A 24,056-nucleotide genomic window follows, 5' to 3' on the forward strand; every position below is an offset into this window, starting at 1 on the left:
TTAGTGCAATGCAGCCGTAGGGGTCAAGTCGTTCTTCGACATGATGCATTCCGGTCCCCACAAGCTGATGCTGTTTGGAGCGGCGTGCACCCACGTGACTGATCCCATCGCGAAGGCTTCCAAACACTGGCACCTCACTCAGGTGAGTCCGGCTCTTCCGACACAGCGATCCCTCTTAACCTTGGGGAATTCCACTTGTATATTCCTTAACCTGCCCCAACAGTCGTCACTCCGGACACTCCGGACTTGATCAATATCATATAAATCATGTGTCGGATTGTGGTCCTGTGAGAGTGAGATGATCTTCAGAAAAAAACTAAAAACGCATCTGTTTTCTGAATCATTTCCACTATCTTCTATTTCCCTATTCATCCACACTGAAGCGCCCTTGAGGTAGTATTTAAAAATATATTATGGTGGAGACTGACCGGAGCATTTCGTCGTAACGTAACACATTACAATGCGAGCATTCAGGCAGTCAGTACACCGAGCCGAGCGCTCCATCCATAGTTTCGGATGCTCGCCGCGAGCGATGTAACGATGAAATGCTTCGGTCAGTCTCCACCTTTAAATTTATTATTATTATTAACGCTCATAAATAGTGTCCGGTTGTGGTCCCGTGGTTAGTGTCGCGGACTCATGATCCAATGTTTCTGGGTTCGAACCCACTCTGCCACAATTTGATACCTATTTCTAATAATGAACCGCTTAGGCTCACAAAAGTATGAAATCAAAGTACTTTTGTAAATAATAATATCAAAAGTATTTCTGTGCCACAACAAAATGGATACAGTCCCCGATGTACGTCCAGTGGATGATATAAAATCATATGAATGGATGATATTTGAAAGTAAGAAATATTTCATTTTGTTAAGAGAGATCTTCTTCAATTAAATACCACGTAAAAAACAAAAGAAGAAATAAAATGGTCAACATGTGCAAAGAGAGTAATGCATAAAACCAACTGTTTCTAGAACCTAAAAAGTTTCATTAGTAACATGTGGCTCACTCCTTTCAAGAACGTCATAAATAAAAAATTGACAATTTTCAGTTGTGCATGTTTTCGGAATGCCCAGAAAATGTACGATATCCCAGCAAAAGCGGTATATTTTTAACTTAATATTTACCCGCTACAGGGCAGAAAGTGTTGGTTTTGCATTTTGAAGAAAAGGTATTGTATAATTATTTTTTTAAATATACTAAATATTTTTCAAATGAAGAAAAAAACCTTCAGGTTTTACCTAAAAAGATCTGTTGCACAGTAAAAAGTTTTAAATTTGGCTTGATATTTATTTTTAATACATTGTGTTATATTTTTAAACTTTAAAAACGTTCTCCTGAAAAATCAAGTTTTTTTATTTATGACGTTTTTGAAAGGAGTGATTGATGTGAGAGGCTCACACATTTTCTTGTAACGAGTTCTGTACTATTTTTTGTTTGTGGTATATTCAAATCATCCTTTATTGTCTTCTAGCTGTCCTACGCAGACACTCACCCCATGTTTACGAAGGATTCTTTCCCGAATTTCTTCCGGATTGTCCCTTCAGAGAACGCCTTCAACCTGCCCCGGCTGGCTCTCCTGAGGCACTACAACTGGACAAGGGTCGGCACTATATACCAGAACGAGCCCCGATATTCCCTGGTGAGTCACATCAGCAATCTAACGAAGCTGGGACACAAAATGCCGGACCCTCTTCAGTGGAACAGAAAGTCTGCTGATGACAGTCAGCTGTCCGGCTTCTCCTGAGGAGTATAGGAGTGCAACGTGGTTTCCAAAGTTCCTGATTGGCCCACACTAGATTATCACACAGCTTAAACTAAAACATTTTTTTTAGCTAGAAGAAACAAATCCACTTAATGATCTATAAACCTTGTACATAATTCAATTCAATTTCAATACAAACCCTTATCCGCACCCCAATGGTGCATAGGGCACTTACTCTCTTTCAGCATGTATTTTTTTTTTATTTATTCTCCATACAATTTTTTTTAAGCATCCAGCTACAGCAGAGGCCTTGTTTGCTTGCTCTCACACCTATAACACCACATTCTTCCATAGCAAACATAAAAAAAGAAGAAGAAGAGACGCCTTATTCTTCATTCCTCACAAAGTCAAACCACCGCACACCTAAAATTCTTCACAGACACCTGTTCTCAAAGCTCAGTACACGGCTGCTATGGGCCCTATTCATTCCTCAGAAAATCAAACCACCGCACGTCTAAAATTCTCCGCAGACACTAATTCTCAAAGCTTAGTACACGGCTGCTATGGGCTCTTGTAAAGTGCCATGTTTCACAGCCGTATACGAGAACAGGAGCAATGCAGGCATTGTATAGGCTCCATTTTGCCTTCACCGAGTATAAATCCAATCTCCAGACAGCATTCAGTCCGGCATATATTGGTTTGTTGTATTTGACAGGCGCACAACCGTCTGGTGGCCGACTTGGACCACCACGGCTTCCAGGTGGTGGAGACGCAGAGCTTCGCCACAGAAGTACGCTCGGCGCTGGAGAAGCTCCGCGAGAAGGACGTGCGTATCATCCTGGGCAACTTCAACGAGTCCTGGGCCGTGCAGGTCTTCTGCGAGGCTTTCAGGTGATCTATCTCCTCAGTCGCCATGTACGGGCGGCATCCCAAACAAGCTAACCTAACCTGACCTAATAAACTGTCTCCTCACACTCCTTGTATGGGTGGCATCACAAACAAGCTAACCTAACTTAACCTAATATACTATCTCCTCAGTCGTCATGTATGGGCGGCATCACAAACGAGCTAACCTAACCTAACCTTCCGTTGGCGTCGTTAGGTAATTAGGGTCGTATATTAATCACAAGTAACCACAAACCCAACTCCGATCTGTACAATGTTTTTTGGCATCTCTTGCGCTCTACGTAAGTATATAAATATACGTAAGTATATCTAAAGTAAGTAAATAGATCACTTATAAGCAAATATTATTTTTAAAAAAATTGTCAAGGGACATACTATGTTGAGTGCCCATGGCTTGCGAAGGATATAAAATGTTCATCATTGTATTAAATACTAAGAATTAATTTTGAAAAATATCAATTCTTAGTATAATTTTTGAACACATTGTTTTCAGGCGGTTTTTTCATCAACCCCAACCCTAATTTATAGTCAGTAAGTCTGCCGCCCATCCATCAGTATACTAATCACAAGAACCGCCGTATGTACAATTTTTTTTGGCATCTCTCGCGCTCTACCAAAAGTTAGAAAGTAGAACGCTTATAATACAGATTTTTTGAGCCTACTAAATTGTATTTTATTTTTAAAAAACACAAAAAATACATTTTGTGACATTTTTTTTTGCCAAAAGTAAGCAAATGGAATGCTTATAAGCGTCTCCCGCTCTCTACCAACAGTATGTAAAAGACGCTTTTGAGCGTTTCCCGCAAACAATGTGTTAATATATCGTAGTCATACAGGAGAAAGTGACCAAGTGCACTTTTTACAAAAACGTGATCATTGACTATTTTATATCTTACTAGCTTAATATTGCCCTGAAAAACATCCCAAGGGATTATAAACTTGGAAGTATAATATATTGACTTGTTAAAAATAACTAACTGCATTGATGTTTTTTTTTAACTCCTTCTGAACATTTTACATTTTGTCAGTTGGTCACTTTCTCCTGTACGACTACGACATAACGATTTTTTCAGCTACTTTTTGAATAATATAATATTTTTTAATGGTGGTTTGGAAAATATAATTATAAAACAAAAAATTAAAGGTTTTTACTGTTGTTGTTGATTCATCTACAGGCTGGGCATTTACGGACGGGCTTACCAGTGGTTGATTATGGGCACGTACAGCGACCAGTGGTGGAGTAAGCACGAGGACATGAGGGCCAGTTGCAACGAGTCGGAGGTCACTACGTCCCTGGAATCCACCATATTAACTGGTAACTTATTTAGTTTCCTAAATGTAATTTTTAAAGTCCTAGTTTAGTTAAGGCTCTCGGGAGGCATGCGGAGTACACGGCCTAGCCAACTGGATAGCCTTTTCTTGACGACAGTTGTGACCAAGATTTGCTGCGTCCTACGCCTTATCTCTTCATTCCTCACAAAGTCAATCCACCGCAACCTAAAATTCTCCGCAGACACCTATTCTCAAAGCTCAGTACACGGCTGCTCTGGGCCCTTGTAAGGTGCCATGTTTCACAGTCGTATAAGAGAATAGGAGCAATGCAGGCATTGTATAGGCGGCATTTGGTCTTCAACGAGTATAAATCTGATCTCCTGACTGCCTTCATACTGTTAAATGCAGATGCGGAATTTGTAAATGGTCACACCATAGTCGTTTGTATATTTTTATTTTCAGATCTATTACCACTTTCTACAACTGGTGACATCACCATATCTGGAATAGTGAGTATTTATTTATTTATTTATTTATTGAACGGCTAAAGCCTTTCACGTAATACATTTATACAGTATCTAATAAAAAAAATACACTAATGAATAGTCTTAACCTTTTAAACGCGTTAACTTTGTTCCTAAGAGACGCCCGTGCGCGGCGGTATTTCGCCGTTTTTTAAATGATTACTTTTATCATGTATTTAGTTAAGAAACGATTTATTTTCCTAAACAAAAACGTTCAATGGGATTCATTGTGCCTTTTTGGTACTCTATAATACACGTGTGTCACATTATTCTTGAAATATATCGTAATATAAACAAATTAGATCGTAACATAAATAAATCAAAGCACGCATCGTGTGTCACTCTTACCCACTGGCGATGCGTAGCGTCGAGAGTGAGACAGATATAGGGCATGATTATGGCGCGGACTAATTACCGACCGCAAGAAAAATCAGGGATCTGTTGTTTTATTTATCCTTGTGATGTTACAAATTATTAGTCAGATATTTCAACAGATGTCATAAGGCCTAAGATTGACGTATTATTTTATCCAAAGTTCCACACCATGAAAAAATCCCTCCAAGTTGAACTGAGGTTCGAAACTTGGAGCAAAGTGAAAACACAAACGCTTATGTCAGCCGCGTATGGGGCATGTCTTGTAAAAACACAAACGGTTATGCGAGCCGCGTGGATCCGGTTAAACATAAAATAATAATAAAATAATAAATAGTAAGCACTGGTAAATACACGTCTCCTTCACACACTATCAGTGAGCAGCGAGAGAGAGTGAAACACAACGTTTAAATTTATCCATTATAACATGGAGAAGAAATGCTGAGAAAGTACCGACTTCAAGGTGGATAATAATATATTAAATAAATCTATACTATCAAAAGCATTGGCTAACATGTGAAGCCGCGGAATCGGAGAGAACATGGCATAGTTTGCATTATGTATAAATACTGCTAATACAGATATATAAAAAATATATAAAATGATAATAAACTGTATCTTTGTAGACCGCTTCGGAGTACAAAGTTGAATATGACAGCAGAAGAGGAAGCGAATACTCGCGTTTCCACGGCTATACGTACGACGGTGAGTAATTCAACATGTATTATGATTAATAAATGACAGGTGCTCTGGCATAGTTGGGTAGACACTCGACTGCGAAACTGGCATAGCAGGTTCGATTGCCGACAATTACAAAATGAATTCAAGATATATTTATTTTCAATTGGTCTGCGTGTTTGTGATGTATTTTTCAAATCTACCTTCCCTATCGTACCTGCTGATAAGCCCCTAAAATAGAGGCGGGTTATTCCTTTAAAAAATATATATTATTGAACAAACATGTACACTTTCCATATATCGCTCACTCCTTTCAAGAACGTCATAAATAAAAAATCGTCAATTTTCAGTTGTGCATTTTTCAAAAGGTATTGTTTAATAATTTTTTTAAATATGTGAAATATTTTTCAAATGGAAAAAAAACCTTCAGGTTTTACCTAAAAAGATCTGTTGCACAGTAAAAAGTTCAATGAGTGACTTGATATTTATTTTTAATACATTGTGTTATATTTTTAAACTTTAAAAACATTCTCCTGAAAAATAATGTTTCTTGAAAGGAGTGAGCGATATAATGTGACTTATATTTATGAGCGAAAATCAGGACACATTCGAATTATATTATTATTAAATCGTATTTGTGAACAAAATTCTGGACATATTCAAAATGTAACAAAATGAATATTGTGAATTTTGAAAAAAAAATTAGACAAATTAAAAATATAACTAACTAACTAACTAACCATCACGCCGCTTCTCCGCAGGGGTAAGCAGAGAGAATAGAACGCCACACCACTCTGTCCTTGCAAACATTTTTCGCCTGTCCGCGTTCATGCATCTCCTCATACATACCCGCCAATTGTTTCGACTCCTAACCTGACTACTTTCAAGTATTTGGCATACTTGATCGTGTCAAGTTTTTCTGGATAAAAATTTATTTAAAATACGGCCTTTCGACTTGCTGCAGGCATTTGGGCCGTCGCGCTGGCCATCCAGAACGTGGCCCAAAGGGTGAGGCACATTCGCAGGAACAAGACCGTGGTGGACTTCAAGTACCGGGACCCCGTCTGGGAGCAGCTCTTCCTGGAAGCCCTGAGGAACATCAGCTTCGAGGGGGTCACGGTGAGCTCCGCCAAGCCTCTGGCAAATTTTACTTTCTCAAATTCAGAAAAGTTAGATATATATATTGTAATTCGAGAAAAACTTGGACATTGATAATACGGACATTGACAAACTAGACAAAATATCGAAATCTTTTAATACACTACCATTATACATGATTTTCACACAACGAAAGTTTGATAGTCCCAAGAATTAACAATTAATATGGGAGTCTAACACTGCAATATATCGTTCCAAACATTTTTAATTTGTTGCCGACGGATGTTAGAGGTCAAAATAAAATTTGGAACAAAGGCAAAATAAAGGAATGGGTAAATGATTAAGAGTTAATTCTATGAAAATTGAAAAAAACTTTATATTTAAATTTTTTTCTCTCATTTTTGTGTGAATATTAGGTTAAAATAGATAAAAACAATTAAAGGGTATGTAAAAAGAACTCCACCGACAAGACACACAAGGTGACTTTGTGGGTCTCTGCAATTTTTTTTTTAAAAATTATGTTTTTAATTGGTCTTTTAAATAAATGTATACGATTTATGTAATTAAAAATATTAAAATAAGTAAAGCTGCGATGTACAGGACCTCTATTTGACGATCTTCAGATATAACGGACTACAAAATCCGTACATTAATCCGTAAATTAAAAACGTACTATTAACATTATACATGCTTAAATTCAAGTGTCGCCGCTTGTAAACAATTTTTAGCAGCCATGATAATTTTTAGCCGACCCAGTTTCTCCAGGGTATGCTTGGTTACAATAGTTTAGAGACTAGAAGGAATGTGTATTTGATTACGCATTTTTATCCATTGTTGCGCGGTATGATCGATAACCCTGAAATTATCCGGAGCATTGGTCTGTATGTTCCCGATAGTTACCTAAGACAGCGTCGGCATAGATTGTTTCACATTCCTATACACAGGACCAACCTGCCGATGGTTATGCCTGTAGGAAGAGTATTGATCTGTTCCATGTGTCCGAAGGAGTTTTCCGAAGCGGGATTCTTCTACACCTTTAAGTCTTCTTGCTTACTTTTAATATATACGCCTTGAATATTGTTTGTTATGTATATATTATTTTTTATTGAATAAATTGAATTGAATAGAATTGAATTGAATAATCACAAATTATGTCTCAAAACTTGAGTGCAAACAAAACTTTATTCCTTTTTCAAAGCAGGATTACCGAATGCAAGCGAATCAATATGTAACAGCAATGTCACTTCACAACGAGTGTCTGAACACAATAAATACAGTTTTTGTGTGTTTATTGTTTATTTGTACTATGGGTTCTAGTTGAATACCTATTTAAATTAACAGAAGGGAAGCAAAATGAAAGCGGATTAATTTTAACACAGATTTATTTGGTTCTAGAAAATGACAGTCAAGAAATATTTAATATAATCGCGTGATTCTAATGTAAGCGCGGCTGGAGAAGGGCGTGTCGATCACTGGACGAGCGGCAACGGAATGTGACGCTCTGGTGTTTGTTCGGACCGGGCTCGGCTTCGTTCTGCATTTCTCGTGTGCGTGTTCGATTATGGTCGTTTGTGTGTTGTCACAGTACACATCTAAATATGATACAGTATTTATCGATTTTGCGTTCAATTTGTAGAACTTCATTTTAATAAATGTATTAATTGTTATATCAAACAGATTTTTTAAGTCTACTAAGTTCTATTTTATTGTTAAAAAAACACATAAAAATTTATATTGTGACAAATGTTTAGCCTAGTTATGGCATTTTCAAACGAATGTTAATTTTTATGTTTTTTTTAACATTAAAATACAATTTATTGTAACTGCAGACAGTTGGTAGAATTCCATATTGAATTGTTGGGTAATATGGATATCCAAAATAAAACAAGGTTTTTGTTGGATTGAATTGTACATTTATTTATGTATATCTTAATACGTGATGCGTTTCGTCTTCATAGGACATTATCAAACACTTGTTTTTGATAATGTCCTAAGAAGTGTTTCCTTAAACATAGTGTTTGATAATGTCCTAAGAAGACGAAACGCGTCACATATTAAGATATACATAATTAAATGTAGAATTCAATCCAACAAAAACCTTGTTTTATTTTGGATATATTTTACCCAACAATAAAATACAACTTAGTAGACTGTAAAATTCTGTGTTTGATTTTACAATTAATACTTAAAATATAAAAGTGGTCATATTAGGGAGAAAAAATTAATGTTTTGAATATTGAAAGCATTAACTTTGTGGATCATATTGATATATTATTTCGAGAAATAAAAATACTTTGTGTTCTGATACGTTTAGTAATAAATGTAACCCTGAAGAGGGCAACAGGTTGTTGCCAAAACTAGTTGGTTAATAAAAATGTGAGTGGATCAGAACACAAAGTATTTTTATTTCTCGAAATAATATTAAAAAAATTAACTTTATTTTCTATCCATTGTTATACGGATGTTTACAACGGACTTCCGGCTTCAACGAACATCCCCTCTCCCCAATTAGACCATTATATCAAGGCTTTATTGTATTACCATATTTTCCGGATGATGAGATGCATCAGACCATAAGACACACTCCAAAATTAACACATAATGTGGCTCCAGCATACTGTAATTAATAATTGTTAATATATGGACAGGGCCCGGTGCGTTTCTACGACAACGAGCGCAAGGCGTCCATCTTGCTGAAGCAATTCCAGAACGACGGAGAAGTCAAGGTCGGAGAGTACTGCTCGGAGCTCAACAGGCTGGACTTCTCCATGGGGGAACCCATGAGGTGGAGTGGAAGGTATGCTCCTCGACTCGGTGCTGGTGACAGAAACACGTCCCGGGACACGCAGATCATGAATAGCACAATGCGTGCAATAGGGACGCACTATCCAATAACGTTGCGCCAAAGTGATGTATGATAGATGTTCGAATGGCGATATAAGGAATGAATGCAAGGCGATATTCATAAAATTATAATAGTAAGCTCGGCTGTCCAAACTCAAAACACAGTAAGGAACATTTTTTTTTGTAGTATGTTTTTTTGCATTTTTGGATTAAGTAGATTCTAACTTAGTCCAAAAATGTAAAAAAACGTACTACAAAAAAATGTCCCTTACTGTGTTTTAAGTTTGGACAGCCGAGCTGTACCCTTGAACAAGTTAACGAGACGAATATGGTTTGTAATAAAAACAGATGAGGACCGAGGAAAACTTGGCATGGTCAAGTATTTCAAATACTGGAAAGTGGTCAGGTCAGGAGTCAGAATAATCGGCATGTATGTATGAGATGTACGAAAGTGGAAGAGGCAAATATTGTCCACAAAGACAGATTGGTGTGACATTCTATTCTCTCTGCCTACCCCTGCGGAGAGTGGCGTGATGGTTAGTCGATATTCCACAAAAATCCATCTTGAAAATAATACTTGAAGTTCTGAACAGACTCCCATAGACTATCATTGGATTCACATACATATTTGATGTTGAAAATGAATTATTAAATGAAAAACCTTTGTGAATCTAAAATCACGTTTAAAAATAGTTAAAAATTGTCTTGAAAAACTGGAAAATATTCTTATTCAATTTTTTTTATTTATTACAAAATACATATTTAAATAATACAAAATAGTTGGTAAATATACAATACATTTCAAATATAACGTTTCTACCTCTCTATTAAAGTAGATACTTGTGTTTAGATAGGGAGTTCGTTTTACATTTTTTTTTAATTTTTAAGCAAAGTAAATTAAACAAAAAATTAAAATTAAAAATAAATAAAGTAAATAAAAAATATAAAAAATAAATTCTTTGGTATGGAGTCTAGGTAGGGGTGAGTCTCATATGCTTTTTATTTTATTTTTAAAGATATATATATATACCTTGTGATAATGCATTATTTCATTATCAGAAATTTAAAACAAAACCCGCCATTTTTCCAAATAAAATCTCCGTTAAAACTCGTCAGTCAAAGTGTTGATAATTCTGAATATTATTTAGGCACCCCCCAAAAGACAGAACGCTGCACATCATAGAGCACAGCCAGGTGAACATCACAATCTACGCGGTGCTCGCCTGCTGCTCCGTCATCGGCATCATACTGGCCCTACTCTTCCTGATCATCAACATAACCTACCGGAATCAGAGGTGAGCGATCTTGTTTATCAAGACAAGCCCTCTGGCTCTACACAGCCATGGTTAGACCAATAATCACCTATGGCTGTGTTGTATGGCACAATATATGTTTATTTTTCTAGATACATAAAGATGTCTTCTCCGTATTTGAACAACCTTATCATCATTGGATGCATGCTGACCTACATGAGCGTCATATTCCTGGGTCTGGACAGCGGACTCAGTAGCATTGGTAAGTTACTCTTTATATGATTCCTTAACCGGATCCACGCGGCTCGCATAACCGTATGTGTTTCAACAAAACATGCCCCATACGCAGCTGACATAAGCGTATGTGTTTTTACTTCGCTCCATGTTTCGAAGCTCAGTTCAACTTGGAGGGATTTTTTCATGGTGTGGAACTTTGGATAAAATAATACGTCAATCCTTGGCCTTATGACATCTGTTGAAATATCTGACTAATAATTTGTAACATCACAAGGATAAATAAAAGAACAGATCCCTGATTTTTCTTGCGGTCGGTAATTAGTCCGCGCCATAATCATGCCCTATATCTGTCTCACTCTCGGCGCTACGCATCGCCAGTGGGTAAGAGTGACACACGATGCGTGCTTTGATTTATTTATGTTACGATCTTATTTGTTTATATTACAATATATTTCAAGAATAATGTGACACAAGTGTATTATAGAGTACCAAAAAGGCACATTGAATCCCATTGAACGTTTTTGTTTAGGAAAATAAATCGTTTCTTAACTAAATACATGATAAAAGTAATTATTTTAAAAACAGCGAAATACCGCTGCGTACGGGCGTCTCTCAGGAACAAAGTTGACGCGGTTAAAAGATTAACAAACTCTTTTCCATAATGTATCGCTGTGAAACACGAGGCAACTCCATAAGGTCTTCGGTGGTCAGTTCATAAATTTCAAATTTATGCGGCGAATGTAATTGGAAAAAGGGCCAGAGAAAGACCGAGAAAAACTTGTCACGATCAGGTATGCCAAATACTTGAAAGCGGTCAGGTTAGGAGTCGAAACAATCGGCGGGTATGTATGAGGAGATTCATGAACGTGGAAGAGGCGAGGAACGTTTGCAAAGGCAGAATGGTGTGGCGTTCTGTTCTCTCTGCCTACCCCTGCGGGGAAGCGGCGTGATGGTTAGTTAGATAGTTAGTTATGTAAACTGGTATGAAGCAGTATTGTCAGTGTTACAAAAGAAGTGTTGCCAGCCAAAAAAAAAAATGGTAGTGGAGCAATAATCAATAATATAATACTTTACATTTGGGCCCATATGGACCCCGCGGGCTTTGGAGGGGTTCCATGGCCTGGGCAGTTAAGAGTTAATTATACAGATGTGTGCTTAATTTAAAACGTCTTGAGGTGTTGACATTAAATTAATTAGTTTAATTAAACCATATCCGCTCCCTAGGTGGAGCATATGGAGTCCATAAACCGTCTCCAGGCTTTTTTGTCGGCTGCCAGCTCCCTTGCATCCTCCTAAGTCAGATCCGCGTCCCGAAGTTCTGACGAGAACTGCCAACGAATTGTCAGCAGTGGTCGTCCTGGGCGGCGCGAACCTGATGCCTTGTAAAAGAGGCAAGCTTGATGGCGGCTCTCAGGAGGCATGCGGAGTACATGGCCAAGCCAACTGAATCGCCTTTTCTTGACGACAGTCGTGACTAAGATTTGCTGCGTCCCACCCCTTTCTTCTTGACATTAAATACTCATACAAAATAATTGAGTAGAAATACCTCACCCGCCTTTAAAGCGTTGCCAGCGTAAAAGGTTGAAGTACCTGTCCCGCAGATAAGTAACAGACGGGTGCGGAGGTATAAATACCCTTCCCGCACAGTGTGCTAGGTGTGGTGGTATCACTGTGCATGTTACATGATGCGTGATGTTGTCACAGGGGCGTTCCCGTACATCTGTACCGCGCGAGCTTGGCTCCTGATGGCCGGATTCAGCTTGGCCTTTGGCGCCATGTTCTCCAAGACCTGGCGGGTCCACTCCATCTTCACCGATGTCAAGCTCAACAAGAAGGTAGGAACCCACATTTCCAATACAATGAAACCTCTATCTTTCGTTTTTAATAAACACAACAACAAAAAAATTGTTTTTTAGACACCTTTAATTTTTACAAAAAATACTTGGCCTGGTGAGCACTGCGGCGTTTATTTATTTAATATTACCCTGGACTGGTCGCCGAAGCCTTGTCCGCCTCCGCAGTGTAATGGTCAGCACGATCGGCTACTGTTCTGGAGGTCCCGGGTTCGATTCCCAGGGGGGATCAAATAAATATAAGTGATTTTTTCACTCTGTTTATTCAATATTACCCTGAACTGGTACCTGAAGCAGAGGGCTGATCACCGGAGGGCGAAAATAAACTAACATATTTATAAAGGGTAACAAATCGTACGGTCCGCTCGGCTATCGTTCTGAAGGTCCTGGGTTCGATTCACATTGTGGGATCAAATAAATACAAGTGATTTTTCACTCTAATATTTATTCAATATTACCCTGGATTGGTACCTAATGCGGAGGGCTGATCACCTCTCCTTCATGTGTTAACAATTAATAAAACACTGCATTTATATGATTCAGTACCCTATGCACCATTGGGGTGCGTTAAGGGTTTGAAGTTGAAGAACATTAACCGTTCTACCCATGATTGACAGCCACACTGCTCAAGTTTTTGGAACTTCTACATGTAACGTAATTCTCACGACGCTTTATGTGTGAGTGCGCTGGAGCCGTCTATGGTTGGTTTGAGAAAGCAGAGATTACTTGTGTTCTGATGTGTCCGCAGGTGATCAAGGACTACCAGCTGTTCATGGTGGTGGGGGTGCTGCTCGCCATCGACATTGCCATCATGACGACGTGGCAGGTCTCCGACCCCTTCTACAGGGAAACCAAGCAGATGGACCCATACGTGAGTATGATACTATAGCAACCGTAAGTGGCGGTTTGCTACGTCGGGGTCGACACTTATGGCGAGTTGCTATTTTTCGGGTTTTGGTGACGTGTTGCCGTGTTTCGTGATCACGTTAAGGGATCACGTTGTGGAAGCGTCGAAGTTAACAGTATCTTACTAAGCCCGATTGGTACTCGATCAAGGGCACACACGTCCACTAACTCCTCAGAGGTTGCGAATAATTATTGTATAATAATAATAAAACCCTTATCTGCACCCCAATGGTGCATAGGGCACTGCGTCATATAAACGCAGTGTTATCTTGATCGTTTACATGTGAAGGAAAGGTGATCAGCCCTCCGCTTCAAGTACCGGTCCAGGGTAATATTGAATAAATATTACAGTGAAAAAATCACTCATATTTATTCTTACCCCCCCTGGGAATCGAACCCGGGTCCTCCAGAACGGTAGCCGAGCGTGCTGACCATTACACTACGGAGGCGGACATGCTCAACTTACTTGGGAATTCACATTTTATTTTAGCACAAAAGATTTTTGATTGCAAGTTGACTTACAATTTACGGATGCTTCTACTCTACACTGATATTTACTAAAAAACTATATTAGTAAAAATATTACAAGGCACGAGACACAAAGGTAGAGTACGTATTGACAGGGCACACTGCGGCATCGGTGATGGAAGAGAGAGAGTGCCTTCCTTGCTGCGGTTTATAAGGACTTGGTGACGTCACTTTGTATGTTCGTAAATGCGAAAAAACTATATTAGTAAAAATATAAAAATATTACAAGGCACGAGACACAAAGGTAGTACGTATTGACAGGGCACACTGCGGCATCGGTGACGGAAGAGAGAGAGTGCCTTCCTTGCTGCGGTTTATAATGACTTGGTGAAGGTTTATTTTTATATTTATTTACTTTGTTTTGAAATCAATGCACTACTTTTACTTTACATGTTTATTTTTATATTTATTTACAATGTTTTTAAATCAATGCACTACTTTTATTTTGGTTGTTTATTTTTATTTTTACTTTCTTTGTTTTTAAATCAATGTACTACTATTTATTTTGGTTGTTTATTTTTTTTTTATTTACTTTGTTTTTAAATCAATGCACTTGTTTTACTTCGGTTATTTATCAACTTTGTTTTTAAATCAATGGATCACTTTTACTTTGTTTCTTTATTTTTATATTTATTTACTTTGTTGTTAAATAAATGCACTACATTTACTTTGGTAGTTTATTTTTTTTTTTTTTACGTTGTTTTTAAATCAATGCACTACTTTTATTTTTGATGTTTATTTTTATATTTACTTTCTTTTTTTTAAATCAATGCACTTGTTTTACTTCGGTTATTTATTTTTATAATTATTTACTTTGTTTTTAAATCAATGCACTACTTTTATTTTAGTTGTTTATTTTTATATTTACTTTCTATGTTTTTAAATCAATGCACTACTATTAATTTTGGTTGTTTATTTTTATTTTTACTTTCTTTGTTTTTAAATCAATGCACTACTATTAATTTTAGTTGTTTATTTTTATTTTTACTTTCTTTGTTTTTAAATCAATGCACTACTATTAATTTTGGTTGTTTATTTTTATTTTTTACTTTCTTTGTTTTTAAATCAATGCACTACTATTAATTTTGGTTGTTAATTTTTTTTTTACTTTCTTTGTTTTTAAATCAATGCCCTTGTTTTACTTCGGTTATTTATTTTTATTGTCCGCCTCCGTAGTGTAATGGTCAGCACTCTCGGCTACCGAGGAGGACCCGGGTTCGATTCCCAGGGGGGGTAAGAATAAATATGAGTGATTTTTTCACTGTAATATTTATTCAATATAACCCTGGACTGGTACTTGAAGCGGAGGGCTGATCACCTTTCCTTCATGTGTAAACGATCAAGATAACACTGCGTTTATATGACGCAGTGCCCTATGCACCATTGGGGTGCGGATAAAGGTTTTATTATTATTATTTATTTTTAAAATTATTTACTTTGTTTTTAAATCAATGCACTACTTTTACTTTGGTTGTTTATTTTTATATTTATTTACTTGGTTTTTAAATCTATGCACTACTTTTACTTTGGATGTTTATTTTAATATTTATTTATTATGTTTTTAAATCAATGCACTTCTTTTACTTCGGTTATTTATTTTTATATTTATTTACTTTGTTTTTAAATCAATTCACTTCTTATACTTCGGTTGTTTATTATTATATTTATTTTCTTTGTTTTTAAATCAATGCACTACTTTTACGGTTGTATTTTTATATTTGTTTATTTTGTTTTTAAATCAATGCACTTCTTATACTTCGGTTGTTTATTTTTATATTTAATTACTTTGTTTTTAAATCAATGCACTACTTTTACTTTGGTTGTATTTTTACATTTATTTACTTTGTTTTTAAATCAATGCACTACTTTTACTTTGGTTGTATTTTTACATTTATTTACTTTGTTTTTAAATCAATGCACTACTTTTACTTTGGTTGTATTTTTACATTTATTTACTTTGTTTTTAAATCAATGCACTACTTTTACGGTTGTATTTTTATATTTGTTTATTTTGTTTTTAAATCAATGCACTTCTTATACTTCCGTTGTTTATTTTTATATTTATTTACTTTGTTTTTAAATCAATGCACTACTTTTACTTCGATCGTTATTTTTATATATATTTACTTTGTTTTTAAATCAATGCACTGCTTTTACGGTTGTATTTTTACATTTGTTTATTTTGTTTTTAAATCAATGCACTTCTTATACTTCGGTTGTTTATTTTTATATTTATTTACTTTGTTTTTAAATCAATGCACTACTTTTACTTCGATCGTTATTTTTATATATATTTACTTTGTTTTTAAATCAATGCACTACTTTTACTTCAATCGTTATTTATATATATATTTACTTTGTTTTTAAATCAATGCACTACTTTTACGGTTGTATTTTTATATTTGTTTATTTTGTTTTTAAATCAATGCACTTGTTTTACTTCGGTTGTTTATTTTTATATTTATTTACTTTGTTTTAAATCAATGTGCTACTTTTACTTCAATCGTTATTTATATATATATATATATATATATATATATATATATATATATATATATATATATATATTTATTTTGTTTTTAAATCAATGCACTACTTTTACAGTTGTATTTTTATATTTGTTTATTTTGTTTTTAAATCAATGCACTTGTTTCACTTCGGTTGTTTATTTTTATATTTATTTACTTTGTTTTTAAATCAATGCACTACTTTTACTTCAATCGTTATTTATATATATATATATATATATATATATATATATATATATATATATATATATATATATATATATATATATATATATATATATTTACTTTGTTTTTAAATCAATGCACTACTTTTACTTCGATCGTTATTTTTATATATATTTACTTTGTTTTTAAATCAATGCACTACTTTTACTTCAATCGTTATTTATATATATATTTACTTTGTTTTTAAATCAATGCACTACTTTTACGGTTGTATTTTTATATTTGTTTATTTTGTTTTTAAATCAATGCACTTGTTTTACTTCGGTTGTTTATTTTTATATTTATTTACTTTGTTTTTAAATCAATGCACTACTTTTACTTCAATCGTTATTTATATATATATATATATATATATATATATATATATATATATATATATATATATATATATATATATATATATATATATATATATTTACTTTGTTTTTAAATCAATGCACTACTTTTACAGTTGTATTTTTATATTTGTTTATTTTGTTTTTAAATCAACGCACTTCTTATACTTCGGTTGTTTATTTTTATATTTATTTACTTTGTTTTTAAATCAGTGCACTACTTTTAGGGTTGTATTTTTATATTTTTTTATTTTGTTTTTAAATCAATGCACTTGTTTTACTTCGGTTGTTTATTTTTATATTTATTTACTTTGTTTTTAAATCAATGCACTACTTTTACTTCAATCATTATTTTTATATATATTTACTTTGTTTTTAAATCAATGCACTACTTTTACTTCAATCGTTATTTATATATATATTTACTTTGTTTTTATATCAATGCACTACTTTTACAGTTGTATTTTTATATTTGTTTATTTTGTTTTTAAATCAACGCACTTCTTATACTTCGGTTGTTTATTTTTATATTTATTTACTTTGTTTTTAAATCAGTGCACTACTTTTAGGGTTGTATTTTTATATTTGTTTATTTTGTTTTTAAATCAATGCACTACTTTTACTTTGGTTTTCATTTTTGTATTGATTTACTTCATCTTTATTTTAATGCATTATTTTTGTCTTTATGAAATTGCACTATTTTTACTTATTTTATTTATTTTATATTGATTTACTCACACCACGTTCGCTATATTCTTTTAATTTATATCTATTCACTTACAACAATTCTACTTTTTATTTTTATATTTTTTAAGGTGCACCATGTTTACTTTGTCTTTTTAGTTTTATATCTTTCTAGTTACACCATGTTTACTTCCATGTCCGCCTCCGTAGTGGTCAGCACGCTCGACTACCATACTGGAGGTCCCGGGTTCGATTCCCAGGGGGGGGTGAAAATAAATATTGGTGATTTTACACTCTAATATTTATTTAATATTAGCCTGTAGCGCAGGAGTGATCACCTTGCCTTCATGTAAGTAATGATCGAGATAACGCTGTCAATACAATGCAGTGCCCTATGCATCATTGGGTGCGGATAAGGGTTAGATGTAGATGATTTTTAATGAACAAGTCACTACTCTAATTTGAAATAAAAAATAATACAATAATTGTGTAATACAACAATAATGTAATCGTGTTGGGTTGTGGTCCCGTGGTTAGTGTCGCGGACTCTTGAGTCAGAGTTTCTGGGTTCGAATTCACAGTTTGATACTTATTTCTAATAATGAGCCGCTTAGGCCCACAGAAATAGTATGAAATTGAATTATTTGTGTTAATACACAAATATGTATCTAAAAAAAAAAAAAAACAATATAGTAGTTATTATATTATAAAGAGGAAATGGAGAATTAAATAACTTTTTAAAAGAAGTCATTACTTATAATAAAAATAATAGTTAATATTTTATACAAGTAATTTTAACACCTGTGTTTTGAATCTGCCTCCGTAGTTTGAGTCCGCCTCTGTAGTGTAATGGTCAACACTTTCGGCTACCGTACTGAAGGTCCCGGGTTCGATTCCCAGAGGGAGGTTCAAATTAATAAAAGTCATTTTTTCACTCTAGTATTTATTCAATTTTAGTCCGCCTCTGTACTGTAATGGTCAGCACGCTAGGCTACCGTTCTGGATGTCCCGGGTTCGATTCCCAGGGGGATCAAATAAGTGATTTTTCCACTCTAGTATTTACTCAATATTACCCTGGATTGGTACCTGAAGCGGAGGGCTGATCACCTTTCCTTCATGTGTTAATGATCCAGTTAACACTGTGTTTTCATGATGCGGTGCCCTATGCACTTTTGGGGTGCGGATAAGGGTTTGAAGAAGAAGAAGACTTGTGTGGGTAATTTTTTAACTCACTAAGGATGTGAAAGGTATTTCGACCCGTTGGGTGGATTGATGCTTAAGGATGGGAAGGGTATTTTTACCTTCTGCACTGGCCTCATTTCAAAGGCAGAAAAGAAGGAATTATCCAATGTTTTTTATGGATATTATATACCAATCTCTTTGTTGAGATCTTAACTGTATGTACATAATTATCAAATCCCGTCGCCAGCGGTCCGTAGGTGTAAAAAACACCCGTCCAAAATGAGCTAATTTTATATATCGCTCATTTAGGGCACCAATGGCGTAATTACACTTTTAGCATTACAGGAGATACCATTTTCAAGTTTTCAATTTCAATTTATTCAATAAAAAAAATAATATATACATAACAAACAATATTCAAGGCGTATATATTAAAAGTAAGCAATAAGACTTAAAGGTGTAGAAGAATCCCGCTTCGGAAAACTCCTTCGGACACATGGAACAGGTCAATATCCAATGTGATATTGTTATAGCGGTAGCTCTTCCTACAGGCATAACCATCGGCAGGTTGGTCCTGTGTATAGGAATGTGAAACAATCTATGTCGACGCTGTCTTAGGTAACTATCGGGAACATACAGACCAATGTTCCGGATAATTTCAGGATTATCCATCATACCGCGCAACAATGGATAAAAATGCGTAACCAAATACACATTCCTTCTAGTCTCTAAACTATTGTAGCCAAGCATACCCTGGAGAAACTGGGTCGGGTAGAGCCAAGGATAATAGCCGTACACTCTCATGTAGAGATACCTCAGAAACTTCTTTTGGACTTTCTCTACCATAAGAGAGTACTTAAGCTCGTGTGGCCCCCAGATCATGGAGCCACTCTCGAGTCCACTTCGCACCAAGGAGTTATAAAGAGTTCTCAGCACGCGGGTATTTTGGAAAACCCTGGCAGTACGCAGAACAAATCCTAGCATTTTCAATGCATTACTACTGACTGCCTCTATATGATCGTGAAATGTCAGGGTGCTCACAAATCTATTTTAGACGTAGCAACAGATATGGCGTCATTTTACTCAATTCTACAATGACACTTGCGCCATCTCGCAGCATTTCACCCGTCTGCTAATAAGCTACCCGTCCGAAATGTGTTAACCCTTTCAATGCCGGAAGGTGTTATTTATTAATATGGCCGTACCCAGCAGGCGGTGATTATTTTCGACAAAAATTTGAAAGCATTTAGGAAGATGACTGTAACTTTGATAATGTCGGGAAATTGTAATATTTTAGTATTTCTTGATCTTGCTAATAGATGTTTCTAAATTAACTAACTACCCATCACGATGCTTCCCCGCAGGGCTAGGCAGAGAGAATCGAACGCCACACCACTCTGTCTTTGCAATCATTCTTCGCCTCTTTCACATTCATGCATCTCATACATAATAAAACCCTTATCCGCACCCCAATGGTGCATAGGGCACTGCGTCATATATACGCAGTGTTATCTTGATCGTTTACATATGAAGGAAAGGTGATCAGCCCTCCGCTTCAGGCACCAGTCCAGGGTAGTATTGAATAAATATTACAGTGAAAAAATCACTTATATTTATTTTACCCCCCTTGGGAATCGAACCCGGGACCCCTAGAACGGTAGCCGAGCGTGCTGACCATTACACTACGGAGGCGGACAAAATCATCTCATACATACTCGACGATTATTATGACTCCTGACCCGGCCGCATTCAAGTATTTGACACACCTGATTGTGCCAAGTTTTCTTCGGTCTTCCTCTGCTTCTTTTTCTAACTACATTCGCCTTATAAATTTGTTTAACCGTTATTTCCTCACTCATACGTTCCACATGTCCATACCATCTCAACAAACCTTTCTTAATTTTATCGATATTGCTTATCTCAGCCTTGCATTCTTTCCTTATTTCATCATTCCAACATCCATTAAACATTGTTTTGCCTCACATTCGTCTGAGGGATCGCATTTTGACTGCATTTAGTCTGATTTCATCCTTATTTTGCCAACTCCATGCTTCGCTTCCATACATAAGTTTGGAACCAGGACTACGTTGTGTATTGCCAGTTTAGCTTTCGCCCATGGATTTTTATTTGCTAAAACTGACTTCAGTGCACCATTCACTCTGCTCCCAGCATTCATTCTCCCTTCTATGTCTTTGTCAATCTTTCCTTCTGTAGAAAACATACTACCCAATTATACGAAATAGATGTTTTGAATATTGAAAGCATTGTTGACTTTGTGGATCATATCGATATATTACTTTGAGAAATAAAAATACATTGTTTTTTGATCCACTCACATTTTTATTAACAACCAACTAGTTTTGGCAACAACCTGTTGCCCTCTTCAGGGTTTAATTTTAGTCATAAATTTAACCCTGAAGAGGGCAACAGGTTGTTGTCGAAACTAGTTGGTTGTTAACAAAAATGTGAGTGGATCAAAAAACAAAGTATATTTATTTCTCAAAATAATGTACAAAATAGACGTTTCTATATATATGTAGTAATAAAAAGATATTGCAAACGAATTTTATATTGGCTTGCGACAAGCTCAAAGGAGAGCTCATTTTGTATGGCCGGCCTGGCGAGCACGGAATTGGAGAGCGCGTTAACGCACTCGTGTGTAAAATTGTCAATGTTTGTCTATTTGTGTGGTTTATTTTTCAATTAATTTGGTTATTCCAGCCGCACCCTTCAAGCGAGGACATAATCATAATCCGGGAGAACGAGTACTGCCAGTCGGAGCGTATGCCCATATTTCTCGGAGTCATCTATGCGTACAAGGGACTGCTCATGGTAAATATCATCATAATTATTGAAAAGAGCTGAGTCGCAAAATTGCTTGATGTATAAGGGTTTAAAAATGTATGATGAGATGCCTGAATGTATGAAGAATGAAATGTGTCTGAAAGAATTTAAAAATAAATGTCTAAGTTACTGTAAGGAAATGTAAATATATAAAGATGATGTAAATGTATATAATAGTTTATATTAGTTTTAATATAAGCTAACTTAAGAAATAAATAAAAAAAAATAAAAAAAAATAATATACCCATTGTTGAGTTAGATTGTAATTGCATAATGAAACGGCTAAAATAAATTAATCTTAGAGATAGAAGGGTAATAATTACTGATTTGGTCCTGTTATAATGGGTAAATGATCAAGAGTTAATTTTATGAAAATTGTAAAATGTTTATATTCTTAATTTTTTTATGTTGTTGTTGCGTTGTTGGGTAGACGCTTGACTGCGTAACTGACGCCGCGGGTTTAATTTCCGCCAAGTGCAAAATAAATTCAAGAAAGATTTATTTTTACTTTTTACTTGGTCTGGCTGTTTGTGATGTATTTTTCACATTTACCTCTCCTTTCTTTTCTATCCTACCTGCAGACAACATTTAATAGTAGTGGCTTTCCTTTAAATTAATAAATTTTTAAAAAAGATTTTTTTTTCCATATAAATTATAAACATAAAGGTCCGCCTCCGTGGCGTAATGGTCAGCGTGTTTAGCTACCGTGCTGGAGGTCCCAGGTTCGATTCCCAGGGGGGTAGGGAGTAAATATTAGTGATTTTACACTCTAATATTTATTAAATATTACTCTGGGCTGGTCCCTGAAGCGTAGGAGTGATCGCCTTGCCTTCATATAATTGACGATCAAGATAACATTGCGTCAATACGATGCAGTGCCCTATGCACCACTGGGTGCGGACAAGGGTTAGAATAAACATAAAAAAGTCATGTGTCTTCAGTCGCCATTAAAACGATTTGATTTTTTTGCAGATCTTTGGCGCGTTCCTGGCTTGGGAAACGCGGAACGTGTCCATCCCGGCGCTGAACGACTCCAAGCACGTGGGCCTGTCTGTCTACAACGTGGTGATCATGTGCGTCATGGGAGCGCCCATCGCCTTGGTGAGAATAGTTCTGCTGTCGTTAATCGGAAAGGCGGATTCCAAATCCCGCTAAAACCACGTCCACTTGAAATCTCGATAATTATTCATATTATTATCATCTATCACCATCCACAAAGTGACTGCAGGGATTCTACATGTAAAAAGTTGTTTTTTTTTTATTTAATACGGCTACAAAAGTTTTTTTTTAAATAATTTTTCTACACATTTCTACTTACAATCTTAAAATTAAAAATGCAGTTCTCTCCAATAAGGAGACTAAGCTCTTGTGCTTGGAGAGGGACTTACACTTGTTAGTTATGTTTGTTGGTAATACAATTTATTTTCCGCCTCCGTAGTGTAATGGTTGATGTCCGCCTCCGTAGTTTAATGGTCAGCACGCTCTGCTACTGTTCTGGAGGTCCCGGGTTCGATTCCCAGGGGCGGTCAAATATGTAAATAAATAAATAAATATAAGTGATTTTTTCACTCTAATATATACTCAATATTACCCTAGACTGGTAGCTGAAGCGGAGGGCTGATCACCTTGTCTTCCTGTGTCAACGATCAAGATAACACTGTGTTAATGTAATGCAGTGCCCTATGCACCATTGGGGTGCGGTGTTTGAATTTAAAAAAAAAACAATCTATTTTTATTGAATATATGTATATATATTTTTTGTTTATTTTTCTCTCCGTTCTATAACCAGAAACACGTTGCGAGCATATCATATCGCTCACTCCTTTCAAGAACGTCATAAATCAAAAATCGTAAATTTTCAGGTGTGCACGTTTTCGGAATGCTTAGAAAATGTACTATATCCCAGCAAAAGAGGCATATTTTTAACTTAATATTTACCCGCTTCAGGGCAGAAAGTGTTGTTACATTTTGAAGAAAAAGTATTGTTTAATTATTTTTTTAAAATATACTAAATATTTTTCCAATAGAGAAAAAATCTTCAGGTTTTACCTAAAAAGATCTGTTGCACAGTAAAAAGTTCAA

At 35.5% G+C, this 24,056-nt stretch overlaps 1 protein-coding gene across 1 annotated transcript in view; it reads left to right on the forward strand.

Annotated features, from left to right (window-relative positions):
• GABA-B-R2 (gamma-aminobutyric acid type B receptor subunit 2) overlaps window positions 1–24,056 on the forward strand; it is a 49,485-nt gene that overhangs the window by 6,381 nt on the left and 19,048 nt on the right. The window contains exons 4-17 of the mRNA XM_088273688.1: window positions 5–142; window positions 1,475–1,642; window positions 2,421–2,596; window positions 3,787–3,926; window positions 4,346–4,392; window positions 5,406–5,484; window positions 6,422–6,576; window positions 9,204–9,352; window positions 10,548–10,694; window positions 10,805–10,914; window positions 12,594–12,724; window positions 13,491–13,613; window positions 21,852–21,962; window positions 22,947–23,075. Coding sequence (XP_088129814.1) covers window positions 5–142; window positions 1,475–1,642; window positions 2,421–2,596; window positions 3,787–3,926; window positions 4,346–4,392; window positions 5,406–5,484; window positions 6,422–6,576; window positions 9,204–9,352; window positions 10,548–10,694; window positions 10,805–10,914; window positions 12,594–12,724; window positions 13,491–13,613; window positions 21,852–21,962; window positions 22,947–23,075 — 1,803 coding nt within the window. The remainder of the gene's footprint in view (window positions 1–4; window positions 143–1,474; window positions 1,643–2,420; window positions 2,597–3,786; window positions 3,927–4,345; window positions 4,393–5,405; window positions 5,485–6,421; window positions 6,577–9,203; window positions 9,353–10,547; window positions 10,695–10,804; window positions 10,915–12,593; window positions 12,725–13,490; window positions 13,614–21,851; window positions 21,963–22,946; window positions 23,076–24,056) is intronic.

The sequence above is a fragment of the Brachycentrus maculatus genome, unplaced genomic scaffold (genome assembly GCF_059751285.1).
Source record: "Brachycentrus maculatus isolate JH-2025_06_01 unplaced genomic scaffold, ASM5975128v1 h1tg000033l, whole genome shotgun sequence".
NCBI classification, from domain to species: domain Eukaryota; kingdom Metazoa; phylum Arthropoda; class Insecta; order Trichoptera; family Brachycentridae; genus Brachycentrus; species Brachycentrus maculatus.